The sequence below is a fragment of the Canis lupus genome, chromosome 19, assembly GCF_011100685.1.
Source record: "Canis lupus familiaris isolate Mischka breed German Shepherd chromosome 19, alternate assembly UU_Cfam_GSD_1.0, whole genome shotgun sequence".
NCBI classification, from domain to species: domain Eukaryota; kingdom Metazoa; phylum Chordata; class Mammalia; order Carnivora; family Canidae; genus Canis; species Canis lupus.
The window spans coordinates 13,957,493-13,974,380 of NC_049240.1; the positions used below are offsets into that span (position 1 = coordinate 13,957,493).

Genomic DNA, 16,888 nt, shown 5'->3' on the forward strand with positions numbered 1-16,888 from the left:
AGATCATCTCTTCCAAATAACTCCCTGATTCATTATACTCCCTGCCAGAGTAGGTATTTGCATACCTAATATGGTTATCAATGTAGATGGTTGGCATTCCAACCTAAAGTTCATTAGAGTAAATATGGATTTTCTATCTCTTAGCCTACACTTTATTAAAACCTGTCCTTCTCTCAACTCCATTACTTGTGCACACTTATGAATACTTTTAATTTTTTAGTACTAGGCTACCATCACTTGAGTACATAGAAAATCTTGTTCTTAGGTTGATTCTCAAGAAGTTAACTTCTGTTAGAACACTAGAGCCAAATAATATTGATTCATCTATCCTTAAGTGCTAGATTCTTTGTAACATGCTGAACAATTGTATCACTTCACAGAGAAAGCTTAACTGTTATCTATCTTTATTAGATATTCTCTGAAGTTAAAAGTCGACAACTCAAACAATTTAGTGTTACAGCTTGGAAATACCCAATTACAATACACAGGAAACCTTCCTCATATAGCTAAATGGCTTCAAACTCCTTCCTTTAATATTCTTTCAAAAAGATTCTGGAATCCAACTATTAAATAATTACTTTCTAAGTACCTTCAGAATAATCAAAATACCTAAGCATCTCTCAAAACTTTTTACCTGACTTTGCTAACACCAAGGGAAATAAACACATTATACTGTACTTTTAGGCTGACATAAAAGTTTTTATAAAAAGGATATTCAATAGTTGACCCAAATGTACACTGCACAATCCATTTGTCTTATGCTTTCCATACTTTATTTCAAATAATATTTAGAAATTCCATTTTATACCTAAAAACAAAAGAAAGGGTTTACAATGCAATTTAAATCTGTAATTTCCAATCTGATATATTGCTGCCACAGTGGTAATCCCAGATTGTCAGAGAATGCCACAAAAATTCTAAACAAACAAAACTTCTAAATGTCCTATGTCACTGTCGGTAGAGGAAGAGTATAAAAATCAAACGACAGGTATTAGCTTTAGAAAGCTATATTCTGGGGCACCTGGGTGACTCAGTCGGTTAAGCATCTGACTCCTGATTTTGGCTCAGGTCATGATCTCAGTCCTCCATGTTGTACTCCGCCCTCAGTGGGGAGTCCACTTAAGATTCTCACTTGCCCCTACCTCTTGCTGTATGCACACACTCTTTCTCAAATAAATAAATTTAAAAAAAACCTGTATTTGTATTTTCCCTTAAAACTTATTTTCAAAAAAATTTTTTTTGTAAGACAAGCACTATCGGGTTGGAGAAAACACTATTGCCAAAACTATGAGATTTCTCACCTAACAGGTCAGTACTCTTTAAATTTGTTCACTTCTTTGTCAGTCTCCACTAAGGATTCAAAGCCTCTTGATTTTACCACTTTCATTTTAAAAATAACTCTATTTAAAAAATTTTCAGCTTTCCCTTTCCAGTTTCCATAAGATCACAATTACTATTTATAACCTCTTGTGTTATCAAGTTAATACTAATTATAGCTGAATTAATGATGAGAGGGCAATCAACTGGTTTAAATCAGGGGGTGAACGATGCCAGGAGCACTTACCCCACTCCTTATCCCTAGAGTGACAACCAAAAATGTACCTTTAGATATTGTCACATGTGCCCTAAGGGGCAAAATCTCCAACTGAGAACCACTGCCTTATATATAGCATCACTTTCCAAATACTGTTCTATGGACTATTCCTTGGAGATTCAAATAAGTTGGGGAAAACATTCTTTCCTGGGAGTGTTTCAATGCCTATAAACAATGGATCTGAGAAGTTCTGAAGTAAAGAAAACATATGGTTATTATTTCTCAAGGTTAACTATCTGGAAAAAAATTGCCCTACAAGAAGTGGGGGAGGAACGTTCTCAAGAAGACTTATGGTTGCCATTTGCTTTCTAGCTTGCTACTTAGAAAAATAAGACTTTTTTTTTCTTTAAGATTTGAGAGAGAGAGGGAGAGAGAGAAGAGAGAGAATGTGTGCATGCACGAGGGAGGGGCAGAACAAATCCTCAAGTACCCAGATGAGAGTGGAGCTGGACAGAGGGTTCCATCCTAGGGCGCTGAGATCATGACCTGAGCCAAAATCAAGAATCAGCCACTTAACTGACTGAGCCACCCAGGTGTTCCCAAAAATAAGGCTTCTTTTAGGCATATATGATTTAGTAATAACAAAAACTTTTCAGTCTTTCAGTATGGACAATGGATAAAACTTTTTAACACATAAAAAATAAAAATCTCTTTTAAGACTTTCTAAACGCTTTTAATAAACATGCCTAATTCATAAATTGGTTCACAACTTGAAACTATTAACAGAAATCACACACGGTTGAACCTTGAAAAATGAGGGAGTTAGGGGTGCTGAATCCTTGCAGAGAAGAAAATCCACGTATAATTTTTGACTTCACACGTAACTACTAATAGCCTACTGCGGACCAGAAGCCTTACTGAGAACAGTTGATTAACACATATTTTGTGTTATACCTATTGTATGCTGTGTTCTTACATTAAGCTAGACAAAAAGAAGTGTTAAGAGAAACACACTATCAGTAGTGTACTGTGTTTATAAAAGAAAAAAAATCCACATGTAAGTGGACCTGCACAGTTCAAACCCATGTTGTGCAAGAATCAACTGTACATAGGTAGACACATATAAAAAGCTGCTTAGTTATATTAATTTAGATGTATTTAACTGATACATTATTTGAAAAGCTGGTTATTTTAAAATTCAACAGGTCAAATTCCAATAACAATGCACAATAATTTTAAAGTTCTTTTGATTATGACTGCCTAAACAAGGGGTCTGCAAATTACCATTTGCCACCTATTTATATAAAAGCTTTATCAGAACACAGCTATGTATTAATTTTTGTAGTGACCACATACTAAAGACTACCAAAAGCATGTTAAACACCTTAAACTCACAATAGATAATATGTAACTTGTACTTATCATTCCCTTGTCTTCTAGAAACTTTTCAGAATTTCTCACCCACAAATTCAAGGCAATAACTAAAGATCAATTGTGTTTAAAAAATAAAGATTTTATTTTATCACAGAAAATATTCATACTAAAATATTTTATACTCCTAGCTTTGGCCATGCTAATGTGTGAGTCTTTTCACTCCTCTCAGCACAATTTAAAAAAGCAGCAAAAGTATTCATTGAATCTTTGTTTTCGTCAATAGTAAAATAATAATTTGAAATGGCCACTAATAGTGCATCTTTCAATGGAATACTGTTCAACCATTTAAATAAATGAGATAAATTAGGTCAGAAAGGCTAAAATCAACACAAGAAACAACAGGTGTTGGCGAAAATGTGGAGAAAGGGGAGCCGTCTTGTTCTGTTGGTAGGAATGCAAACTGGTGCAGCCACTCTGGAAAACAGTATTGAAGATCCTTAAAAAGTTAAAAGTAGAACTACCCTATGATCCAGCAACTGCTGGATTTACCCAAAGGAGCTATAGAGTATTATGCTAAGCGAAATAAGTTAGAGAAAGACAAATACCATATTTCACTTGTATATGGAATTTAAGAAACAAAACAAACGAGTATAGGGGAAAAAAGAAAAAGAGGCAAACCAAGAAACAGACTCTTAACTACAGAGAACAAACTGATGGTTACCAAAGGGGAGGTGGGTGGGAGGTAGGTTAAATCAGGTGATCAGGATTATGGAGTGTACTTGTGATGAGCACTGGGTGCTGTATATAAGTGTTGAATCACTAAAATGTATACATGAAACTAATATTACAATGTGTGTTAACTGAAATTTAAATTAAAAAATAAAATTTAAAAATGAAGTAAATTAGAACCATACCCACAAGTTTAAGATGTCCACAATATATTTTGAAAAAAAGTTACAAAATATATATAATGTAATTCTACTTTCGTTAAAACAAATAGAAAAACATCCAAGTTATGACACGTACACTTGCATAAACTAGAAACACACATATTAAAGTCTACAAGGTGGTTGGGAAGGGCCAGAGATTTACTTTCCCATTTGTATTTAAAATATTTTAAATCAAAGTTTAACAAAAGCTCATAATAAAATACACAAAGCCAATTCATACGGTACAAAGAATATTTAAATAAAATGTAAAAGCCTCCTCTCCTACTCTCCAACTGCTATTACCATAAAAACTGCTCCTACCCAACTATAGCCACTATTAACCTCCAGAGTTGGCATTTCCTATGTATAAAAAGGTTTGTTTTTAATACCCCAAAATAAGTGATTTCTACCTGTGTGCACTGAAGAGGACATCCCAATGTAATGTATAAATAATCTATTCCCATATTTTCAGATTATTCAAACACAGGTAAAGAAATAGGGAAAAATGAACACAGAAAACCAGAGAACTGAATACTAAGTCTGATCATACAGAATTTTGATAAAATACACCTAAGAAAAATCTCTTGAAATACATTCACTTAGAAAACCCATTTTCTTTATTGTAAAATATGTTCATAAAAATTCAAAACATTACAGACTACATACTATAAGCACACCTCCCCTAATCTACCTACAAGAAATATGCAGTTTGTAGTTTATAGCCTTCCACACTGCTTTCCTCCATAAAGTTATACTAACCTGTTTTGTTTTGGTATGTATTTTTATGAATTTTTTTCATGTTCTTAAAATAACTTAAAAGCATATTAAAACATTTTAAAATAGTATTTCTTGGAAACTAGTAAAAAAAAACAGATGAATTTATTGATTTTAAAAATAGTATTTCTTGGAAACTAGTAAAAAAAAAAAAACAGATGAATTTATTGGTACTAGAGCAAAGATGCTTCTCAGCCAGATAATTTGTTCCTTTTTTTTTTTTTTTAATTTTTTTTTTTTAATTTGTTCCTTTGATTGTTATATCCTCATTAACCTAATGTGGATATATCATCCTTATACCAATGGATAATGGAAGGACATTGGGGTTCTGGGGTAAAAGAGGCCTGAAATTGAATCAGTTTCATCGCTTACAAGTTCTTGGTCAAAACACTGAAGTTTGCTTTAAGCTTCTGAAAAAAGCTAGTATTACCTAACTCACAGAATTGATGTAGTATGTATAACAATGAAGCACAACACTCGTCACATAGCAATCACTATGATCAACAAAAGCAGCATGGTTTAGCTGATCACATGCTTTAGTCTAACACTGAAAGAAGGTTCTTGGCTACAGTTTTCTTTTCCCATGTATGAAACTAATCACTTTAATATAATTAAGCCTGGGATGGAAATTCCAATCCCCACATCTATATTTAAGTGAAGAATAGGAACTTATCCAAAAATGTGCCTACTCAGTTTTCTAAGAATTTATTTGAAGGAATTAAGGGTCAAAATTAAGTTACAAAGGCAGTTATTGCAGTATGGCTTATAAAAATGTAAACCACCTGACTATCCAAGAAGGAATGGCATTAAACAATGAAACTAATGGTATAAAAGAATGTATTACATAGAGGCTACCAAACAGACTATAAATATAAAGTATAATCTATCACTGAAACACAGAGAAAACCACCTGGAAGTTTTATTTCTGGATGGAGAATTAAGTTTTTACTTTCATCTTTTAATGTGACTACATTAAACAATGAACATGTACAATTCTTTTAAATAAGAAAATGTTCTGAAATTTTTTCCTCTTCAGCTTATGCATTTTTTTAAATAATAAATTTATTTTTTATTGGTGTTCAATTTGCCAACATACAGAACAACACCCAGTGCTCATCTCGTCAAGTGCCCTCCCTCAGTGCCCGTCACCCATTCACCCCCCCCCCCCCCAGCTTATGCATGTTCATTTCCTTCTCCCTCTTCCATTTATGCATGAGAGGAGAAGAGCAGCTAGGACAAGCCTTCCAACTTTACAGAAGGGAAATCTGAAGAATAGGTTAAATTGCTTGTTCTTGGTCCCTTAACTGTAAACCCAAAACTTAAGCCAGTATCTTTTCATTAACTTGTCCTTGGTTTATACACCAGACCTTCCCATGTATAATCAAGTATGTTAAGGAATGAAACATTAAAAAGCATAAATGCCAAAGCCAACTAAATGGAACATTTCCTTCCTCTTTCCACAAGGTCTTTTTACCAAGTATTGGGAAATACCTAGGTCTTATTACCTTGATGTCAGTCACTGGAACAGGGGAAAAAAGTTTTGAAAGCTAGTTATAATATGTATCATTAAATACTGTGGTATATTAGAAAGGTTACAAGCTCTCTAATAGTTACACTTTTTCCAAGATTAGAAAGGTTACTAGTTCTCTAATAGTTACACTTTTCCCAAGATATGCATTCTATAAACAAAGGTCCAGGGATCTGGAAAAGCTGTTTTCACTCAATAATTTAAGCTCCGCAAAATACAGTGTAAGAACCGACTACAGTGAAGTTATTAGTTCAGTAGCAATAAAAAATCCTACGATAAATAACAGTACACATCCACAAAAAGGAGGGCAGAGTTGCTGATGCAAGCTAAGTAAGAATACAATACTCTCACTTTAGCAGTTTTCTAATTTGGATTAAGTTCATTAAATCTAGGTATTAGTGGCTACATACAGATCAGAAATATATTCGGTCTCAGCCACAGAGAATTAGCCAACATGCGTAGAATTAGCCAAAGTGTGTAGGAATAGTAACAGAGACTTCTAGAACATGAAAATGAGAAGCCTAATTTTTAAAGAACTCTCTGTAAGTCTGGCCAGGTTCTTTAAAGAGTCATGGACTCACTACTTAGACTTCTGAGCCCGGAAATGCAGTATGGGTCCTACAGTTCTGTTTCTGATCTTTTCGGATAAGGCTTTAAGGATTAGAGGAATGTCCATCCTACCCCTCTCTTTTTTTCCATGGGTTAAGTCCCTGAAGGCAGAGACTGCCTCCATTAACCTCTGTTCTGCTGAAAGAGGACAATGGAATTTACTGGTTCTTTTCTGGCAGCCTGTATCTTGTGGGGGCTTCAAACAGATCTTGTAGACAAAGTCATAAAAACAGTTCACAATTACTGCTTCACCCTTTCATTGTGTATAAAGGCTGGAAAACGACCTGAAGCAAAACTTCTCACAGTACTCTAACGATTAACTGACCCCTGCTCATATTTGAGAATTTAAACATGCAAAATTTCAACAGAATGTATATATCTAGAAAAAGGTGTTATAAAACCTTCCAGAATATTCTTTGAAAGAAACCAAAGCACAGACTGCTTCAAGTAAGCTACTCAACATCTCAACATCTTTTAAAATTATTCATAAACTCATAGTAATTTTATAATTTGGCCTAACACTGATCTTAAAATTAAGTTTCATGTTTATGTAATTATATTTTGGGCCATCTAAAGCTCAAAACGAGATGTTTCGTTACTTGTCCACAGAAAGTTAAGCCACGAACAGTTGTTCACAAAATAACCGGTAACAGGAGCTCACAATAAAAGGCTAGTTTATCATAAACCTGTCTTAATTACTCTTTGTCTACTCATTCTCTGCCAACAAACTTCCCAGACCAGAGAAACAATGGAACGTGTGGAAACATGTTTCCATGACATAATGCCACTCCTGAGTCTTTCATTAAGTGTTCATAAAAGAATCACTCCACAATTATGTTTATACAGGACAGCGGCCTCTGATTCTTCTATAATTCATTCTGCAGAAATTCGCTTTTGCTAGGGTCTGGCTGCACCACTTTCCGTTAATGGACGTACATTACCAGTACAATACAGGAGGCCAACAACTCCCATCCCCGACTCCTTCCCTAGTAATGCATCATTCATATACGCCACTGGAAACCAGTCCCATTACCTCGAATTTTCAAGGACACTGGGGTAAAACCCCCAACACTTCAACAATTTATCCCCCCGCCACCCTACCCCCCAAAAAAGGCTTTCGGACCAGATAAACCTCCGACTCATCTTCTGAGGTGTGCAGTCTACGCTCTCATTTCTTACTTTTCTGAAAGCTGTCACGCAGCGAGAGATGGGCAAGGGAGGAAGGGCAAAAGGAAGAATTCTTCACTCAGCTGATGGGAGACACCCGCCCGCGACCGATAATCCCACGCAAGCCCTACGGGAGGTTAACCACACGTCTTTTTAGAGATTTGTTCAGGGTATCGAGCTGATGCTGTCTGCACCGACTGCCCCCCACCCTCCGAAAACTAAAACAGGCCGGCGGGGGAACAGAGGCAGGGTGGTGATGTGGGCGTGTGTGGGTCCAGAAAGGAGATGCGCAAACTATTAGAGTGGAGTCCCCCGTCCTTTAAGGAAAAGCAGCTTTGCAGGGCGACGAAGTCCGGCTCCCACCTGGGCCCGCCAACCAGCGGTCTCTAGAGACTGCTGCTGATGGACTGCACCTGTCATCACAAGGTTCGGCGGGCAGCGGCAGAGACCAGCAGGCAGGACCAGCGGAGGGTCGGGGTTGTGATCAACCAAGGCACTTACGGGGTACACCTGTCGCTGTACTCATTGGCGATGGTCTCGATGCCGCCGCTCCTTGCTACGGCGATGTAGCAGTTGAGAAAGCCGAGGTCAATGCCAACCACAGACATCCCGCCGCCCGATGGTCGGGGTACTTGCGCTGAAGCCTCCCGCGCGGGAACCGCGTCCTTTTCTGAGCTGCTGCTCCAGGAACTGGGGCTCCTACGAGAAGCGAAGGAGAGGTGACCCCAAGTCGCTACGCAGTAAATCTAGGGCAGCGCGTCCGGGAGCAGCGGAGGAGATGGAGGCCTCCGGCGCCGCTGCCTCCGCCGCCTCGGTCTCTCCCCACTGCGGCTCGACCGCCTCCAACCGGCAGTTACGGGGCTCTGCGCCTGCGCGCTCGGCCGCCGGGGAGGTGCGCGAGCTGCCGCTCTGCGCCCGAGGCCGCTCCACGCCTCGACTTCGGCCGCTTCCGTCAGTACTCGGGCAACGGCTGCCCGACGAGCTGAGGGTTCGAGAAAGATCTGGAAGATGGAGGCGGCCGAGCCAGCCGCGGGGTGGGAGGGAGAGGCGGAGCGGGGAGGACCCGGGAGGAGAGGACGGCAGGCGAAGGCAGCTGGCTCGCCATCGCGCGGCCGCTGGGAGAAGTGCGGCCGGCTGAGGTGAGAGGCGGGCGGGCGGGCGGGCGGGCGGCCCCGCGCGCGCCGCCGCGGTCGGGCTGTCTGGGGCCCCCCGGGTCACGCGGGGCACAGCGCCGGGACGCCGCCGAGGCCGGCAGGCGCTGGGCTGGCCGCCTCCGCCCTCCCGCTCGCGAGCGGCCCCGCTGCCGCAGCACCCACCCGCCGGCCTCGCCGCCCCGAGGGGCCCATGTGCCGCCAGCCGGGGCGCTCGCACTTTGACCGCGCGGTCCTACCGCCCGCCCGCCCGCCGCGCCCGGCTCTGTGAGGTGGCGCCCATTGTGCCGCGTGGCGGCCTCGCCTCGCCTCGCCTCGCCTCGCCTGCAGGGGCGCCGCCGTTCCCGGGGAAGGGAGCCCTTTCGGCCCGTTTCATGTCCCCGGCTACAGTGCCTTGTGTGGAAGCCGGACACATTTCAGGGGCTCTGTTTTCTCCTTTACGAGGCCCTGCGATGCTGGACACCCAGCCTGTCGGGAGAGGAGGGCACGCGGACAAGTTTCCCTTCGTGCGGCCTTACGCTACAAAGAGGCAGCCTCCTGCGCTCCCCTCACCTCTGCAAACCAGCTTCACCGGCGGTCGACCTTAGGTGTGCGTCGCCATGACCCTCCCGGGGCCGCCTGTGCCCTGCCTCCCGCCGCCGCAGCCCGGCGTGGCCCGGCCGCCGGCCTTCTCCGGACCCGCAGCAGCTCGTGTGACTGGAGCTTACCGGGCTCGGCTGTCCCGTTCCCCCGCGGTCACGTCTTCGTGGGCTCCCCGTTCCCTCTCTCCCAGCTCTTCCAGTGTCTCCTCGGCCGTCCCGCCCGATTCTTTGTGTGTCTCCTGCTTCCTCTTTGTTTCCATCTGGAAATGGACTTCTTTACTACTCCCGTCGTCCGTGCTTGTTCTCTTCTTAAAAGAACTTAGACTTCTTACTACCAGCAATGCGGCAACAGCAGCGGCGGCGAGCGTGACGATAGCGCCTGCGGCTGAGGCTAGGAGTAACGGGAAATCCATTCTCCAGGCTAACACTAAGGACACTGGAAAGAATGGTAGTAGGCTCTGGTCTCCAGACTTTCTGTACTGAAGAACCTCATCTCTCTCCCCATCTCACAAGCACCCAGGAAGACGCGGAGCTCCGGGTCGGTGCGGTCCTCGGTCCTCGGCCCCCTGGGATGGGGCCAGCCTGGGTGGAGGGACCTCCCAGCAGGCAGTGCGTGAGCGGGGCAGGGACTGGGCACCGCCGCCCCCGGTGGAACCCTGGGCCCCCAGGCCTACTGGGCGTCTCTGGCTCCTACCTTTCCTCCTCAGTTATCTTATCATCCTTTTGAGCCCGCCGCTCTCTAGATTTTTTTCCCCCCAGAATTATCCTGAATCTCTCCCAGGGCCATTTATCTATCCATGCTTATTGGCTGTAAAATTTGAGGGTGTGAGAATAATTTTTCTATTAAAGAACACTTAAGAATATTAAGAATAAAAAGAAACAGTTGGGGTCAGCAGCAAGGGGTTAGCATCACATTCTTTACAATTACTGGGAGGAAAACATAGTATCTAGTGGCTAAAAGCACGGCAAGCTTTGGGGTCACATAGACTTCGGTTGTAGTCCCAGGCTCACCCAACTTACGGCAGTATGACCTTTGCCAAATTACTTAATTCACCAAGTCCCAGGTTCAAAGTCTGTCAAAATGATGACAAATATACCTACTATACTCTTTCTATGATGAAATAATGTAAGCCTAACAATAGTGCCTAGTTAGGCACTGAAAAGGCCAAAACATGGTAGTTATGTCTAACTGTTGCTAGAATATAGGAATTATATTTATTTACATTGAGCCATGTATACAGCTACCTTGCTGCACTCTCATAAATTCTAGTATTTGTAGAGTTTCTTCGGTTTTCTGTGCATAGAACCATAAGGCCTGAGAAATAACTAATTTCTTCTTTAATCCTTCCACTTCTTGTTTTTTCTTATGTTGCCCAAACTCTTGAATATGTTGAATATGAGCCGGAGGGATGAGCATCTTTGTCTTGTGCCTAACATTAAATACTTCTGTTTATGATGTAAGAAGTTAAAATTATCCTCTAGTTTGCTAAGTTTTTTCTAAGTGGACATTGAAACTTAACAAATGTCATTTGTCTATTGGAATGACCTTTTTCTTCTCCCTTAATCTATTAATGCGGTGAATACTAATAGATTTTTCTAATATCCTTGTGTTTCTGAGATAAACCAGTTAGGCCACGACATTCTGATTATTTTTAGATGTATTGGATTTGGCTTTTGATTATTTTATTTAGAATGTTTACATTTATATTTATAAGCAAGATTAAATTTTCCTTTCTTTATTGATCTTCTTGATACCAGGATTATATTGACCTCATAGAAGTTGAGAAATTTCCTTTTTTCTCTTCGCTGGCAATGTTTTGGTAAAGTAAGCCTGTAAACATCTTGACTTGGAGCTTATAAGATTTATGACCCTGATTAAGTTTCTTTAGTGGTTATAGTCTATGTTTTCTATTATTTCTTGAACCAATATTGATTTGTATTTTTACTGACATTTTGCCATTTCATCTAAGTTTTCACATTTGTCAGCATAAAGTTGATTATTCACTTATGAGTTTTGAGACTCTTGGTAGTCACATATCCACTTTTTCATTCTTAATATTGTTTATTTGAATCTTTTTTTTCTTGCTTCCTATTACTATTGCTTTGTTAGAAGAACAGCTTTTGGTTTTCTTGCCTTCTTTATTATGTCTTTGTTTTCTAATTCATCTGCTCTTTATTATTCCCTTCTATATTTTTATGTTTACTTTGTTCTTTTTCTAATCTCCTGAGTTTAACACCTAGCTCATTAGTTTTCAGTCTTTCTTTTTTTTTTTTAAAGATTTATTTATTTATTTATTCAGAGAGAGAGAGAGAGAGAGAGGCAGAGGGAGAAGCGGGCTCCATGCAGGAAGCCCGACGCGGGACCTGATCCCGGTCTCCAGGATGACGCCCCTGGGCTGCAGGCGGCGCTAAACCACTGAGCCACCGAGGCTGCCCCAGTCTTTGTTTTCTAATACATATATTTGTAGCCACAAATTTCCTTCTAGATACCATTTTAGCTGAATCTCTATCTGAATTTTTGAACAACTGAGCTAGGAGGCAATAGAGATAAAAATATCAGCATTATTACTGATAAAACTGGTATTATGGAAATATGTTTTATAGGCTTGTAATTCCTGCACCCTAGAATTAAGCAGGCTTATTTAGTTATAGTAAAACACCCAATTCCACACTGAGACCTATCCCTGTAAAAATCCAAGACTAGACCAGAATGTCTGTAGGCTCCCATGAGAAGTGATAATGAGGCTAAATTATTCCCAAATTCACCAAGTTAAGTCACTTTCCCCACCAAAAAAAAAGTCTTTTAGCCAAAGCTTATTTAGGTTTACCAATATGTTTACCAATTTGTTGCTTATTGCATCCCACTCCTTCCTTCTGGGTTGTTTTCCTTCAGTAATTGTTTAAATAAAGGTCTCTGGATGCTAACCTGTTTGTTATTCTCTGAAAAATCTTTCTTTACCCTAATTTTTAAATAATAATTTAGCCACGTGTAGAATTCTTGTCAGTTACCTTCTCTTATCTTTTGGTATCCATTACTATTGAGAGGACTAAATATTGTTTATTTGAAAGTCATAGGTTTGTCTTTTTGTCTGATATTTGGTGGCTTAATTATGGTGTGCCTAGTTATGGATTTCTAAAAATGTATTCAGATAGTTTTGTTAACCTGAGAATTATTTTTTTAAGCTTCTGGAGAGGTCTCAGACATTATTCATTTGATTATTGCTTCTCATCCCTTCTTTTCAGTTTCTTTTGAATCTCCTATTACAATGTGTCAGTCTCTTTATTCTAACCTCTATAACTCTTTGCCTCTTTTTGCCATCTGTTTTTAATCTCAAGGACGCTACCATTTTTAGATGTTCATTTTCAAACTTGTCTGTTTTTTCATACTGTATGTTATCACTATTTCTCTTCCTTTAAAAAAATCTATCATTTAAAATGTTCTAATTTTATAGTCTCTTTTATCACATTTTTAGTTCTTGAATGCTAATTTTGATTTTTTTTATTGTTTTACCTACCAACTCTGCCACACGGTGCTTTATTTCCTCATATGATTTATAATATTTTGACCATAAATTCATCTTAACTAAGGCTACTTTTATTGTGGGATTTTTGTGTTCCCTGGGTCACAGTAGTATCCCAGAGACATTTTGTTATATTTGTTAGAACCCTGAGGAGTCTCACTGGTCCTGGAACAGTTTTAATTTTTCAGTTTGAGAAACACTAAGATAGATGGAGACTGACATAATCAGATTGAAAGTTTATTAATGAGAGACAGAGAGAGAGAGACAGACAGGCAGAGGGAGAAGCAGGCTCCATGCGGGGAGTCCAATGTGGGACTCCATCCTGGGGTCCAGGATCATGCCCTGGGCCGAAGGCAGGCATTAAACCGCTGAGCCACCCAGGGATCCCCATAGAGACCCAACTTTGAGTATGCAAATGAGTACAATGCTCTAGGACAGGGGTTCTTTACCTATGGGATCCCCATTCCCCAAGGGATCCATAGACAGAATTAAGGTGGGATTGTCTTGAACTAAGCTTTAGCTAAAATTTAACATTTCTTTCAATTATGAAAATAGACACAACTCACAGTAGCATTTTTAAAAAAGATTTTATTTTAGAGAAGTTTTGTTTTAAGATTTGAGAGAGTGGGCGAAGAGGCAGAGACAGAGGGAGAGAGAGAAACTCATGCAGACTCCACACTGAGCATGAAGCCTGACAGGGCTCAATCCCACAACCGTTGAGATCATGACCTGAGCCGAAATCAAGAGTTGGACGCTTAACCAAGTGAGCTACCCAGGCACCCCACAAATCACGGTACTATGAATAGTATGTGATTTTTCTCCACCAATAGAAATCAGATATTTTCATACCACATTATAATTACTGGATATATAATTTCAAACAAATTTATGGTCATTTTTACTGTGAAATTATAGTAATTAGACCACTACACCTTGTTATTGTTAAAAAGGATATATTACTATAACATAAGTTTGTAATCTTACATATTTTAGTAACCGTATTTCAAGTAGTTTCCTTTGTAATTCTATATTTTATTTTATGGATTTAAAACTATTAAAGGGAGGGATTCACAGGCTTTACTAAGTTGTCAAGGGTGTCCATGACATGAAATGGAACCCCTGCTCTAAAAGATTAGAGCAAAAGACTGAAGGAAGGTGGGTCTCTGAAGGAGTTTATACTACTTTATTTTTTTTAACTTATTTATGATAGTCAGAGAGAGAGAGAGAGGCAGAGACATAGGCAGAGGGAGAAGCAGGCTCCATGCACCAGGAGCCCGACGTGGGATCCGATCCTGGGTCTCCAGGATCGCACTCTGGGCCAAAGGCAGGCGCCAAACTGCTGCGCCACCCAGGGATCCCTCTGAAGGAGTTTATAGAGCATACCCTGATATCTTAGACTGCTTACCTCCCAACTATTAAGAGAAACACCTGTCTTGTTAAACCACTATATTTTTGAGTCTGTTACAGAAACTTACTCTCTCTGAACTTATTAAAGTATCTTGCATTACTGAAAATGAATCCTCAAGGCAATGGCAGTCAAAATGGAAAAACAAGAAATTTTTTAGAAGTAGAATTTACAACAGCAAGTGGTCTATTTGCTGTTTGACTGAAGGAGAAGGTGGCCCCCCAGGCTTCTAGTGTGGGTGACTGGGTATATTGGTGTGTACTGTTAATCAAGGTAGGGGTCAGGGTAAGAGAAGCCACTTTGATTTGAGACATGGAATTAGGTCCCAGAAATGTTGGATTAGAGAAGTCTGTGGTAGGGGAGAAAGGGATACAACAGGCAGTCAGAATTACATCTGGAAACTCATAGAAGGAATCTGGGCCAGGCTAAAGAGAAATCTTGAGTGTAACAGGCATATTGATAGTATCTGAAACTAAAGATATAAAAGAAATAAACTAGAGAGCACACAGAAAGTATGAAGAGCTTAGAACTGGCCCCTGCAGAATGGTGGAAGAAAAGTAGCTCCTTTGAATTTACATTTAAGTCAATCAGCTAAAGAGAACAAATGTATCATTTCTTATTTATGTAGCACAATGTTCATTTATGAACAAAAGACTGTTTCAGAAGTTTTACTCAATTGTACCCAAGTTCTATTAATGAAAAAGCATCAACCTAGAGTAGGAATATAAAACAGGAAAAATTTCCTCTGGGCCTTCAGGATTCTTAGTACATATATTTTGTTGCTCTTTTGTCTTTTTTTTTCCCCCTAGCAAAGTCTGTTGTGAGAAAACAATGTAAAATTCACCAAAAGAGATACAGTTTTATTAAGTGTAAATGACTACAAACTTAAAAGATTATCTTTTTTTATGGAAGATATATTTTAATGAAATAAGTAAAGATGAACTGAAAGGATGAAATTTCAGGAATTATTTGGGGCATACAGTTTTAGGGCGGGAAATTAAAACTCCTACCCAAGAAATTCCTACCCTCTTCCTCTACTCAAGAAGCATTGGTAATTTAAGATGAAAAATTGTACACATTTTAAATACACTTTAGCTATGCATTTCCCCAACATTTGTGTTAACATAAAAAAATTATTTGTGAAATCTCCATTATTACTTTGCTTACTTTAAATAATCTATAATAAATAACAGCTTACCATAATATATGATTTTACCTCAGTTCAGGATACCAAGTAACATTTCACTTCATTTTGTCCTAAGTATACATCTTCCAAACTTCAAAACATAGACTTTCTGGTTTAGTGATTTAATAAATTCCTGTTTGCCTTCTATTCAAACTATTCAAGATTTTATTTTTTAAATTTTTATTTATTCATTCATTCATTCATGAGACACAGAGAGAGAGAGAGAGGCGCACAGAGACACAGGCAGAGGGAGAAGCAGGCTCCATGCAGGGAGCCCCACATGGGACTCATTCCTGGGGTCTCCAGGATCAGGCCCTGGGCTGAAGGCGGTGCTAAACTGCTGAGCCACCCGGGCTGGCCACCATTCAAGATTTTAAAGACTTCTTTCCTCTAAGCATGTCTCTATACAAATTAACTTTTATATTTTCTTAATCTTTATATGGGAAACTATTCCTAATATTTGATTTTTTTTTTTTTGTGGGCCATCTTGTCTTCCTTTTGTTATGGCAAACACAACTGCAATAGTATAGAACGAAAGGAATTTATTTTCTATTTTTTTTTTTCCTAAAACTTTCTGTATTATGTGGACAACTGCAAGATGTTGAGAATTTTCAAAAGTTATTTTCCCCCTGATAACACTAATATATTAAAAAATTCATTCCAGATTATTTTCCCGAAAATGTACCTCTGTGCATGAGGAAGTTCACTACTCCATTTCTGTACAATCCACAGCCTCCAAAATCTTTTTATAGTTTATCCCCTCTAACTTAACATTTCTTTGCCCACTAAAATGTTAAAATCTTGGGGATTTCAAATGTACTATCTTCTACAACATTTCTGAAAAACAAGACAGACTCTTGTGTAACAAACCTTGGAAATGCGGTTTTCTGTCTTTAAGTCAGTTCCAAATTCTGCCAAAATTTTGTTATTCTCTTATTAGTGAAGTTAGACTCAAAGAAAAAAACCTCATATATTAACAGTTTTAAACTTTATTATCAATACAGAGTATACTAATTTTCAAGGGTATATTTTTATTACAAGATAAATTCACATTAGCCAGATTTTATTTATTTTTAAATATTTTATTTGTTTATTCATGAGAGACACACACAGAGAGAGAGAGAGAGAG

The 16,888-nt window shown here is 39.4% G+C and overlaps 1 protein-coding gene across 2 annotated transcripts in view; it reads right to left on the reverse strand.

Annotated features, from left to right (window-relative positions):
- HSPA4L (heat shock protein family A (Hsp70) member 4 like) overlaps positions 1 to 10,187 on the reverse strand; it is a 53,064-nt gene extending 42,877 nt beyond the window's left edge. The window contains exons 1-2 of one of the 2 annotated variants that reach the window (XM_038564700.1): positions 9,774 to 10,187; positions 8,417 to 8,614 (exon numbers count right to left, since the gene is read on the reverse strand). In XM_038564700.1, the coding sequence (XP_038420628.1) occupies positions 8,417 to 8,614; positions 9,774 to 10,060 (485 nt within the window). In that variant the 5' untranslated portion in view covers positions 10,061 to 10,187. Of the gene's footprint in view, positions 1 to 8,416; positions 8,615 to 9,231; positions 9,316 to 9,773 lie in introns of those variants that run through there. The other variant, XM_038564701.1, reaches the window with a different exon arrangement.
- Positions 10,188 to 16,888: the final 6,701 nt, after the last annotated feature.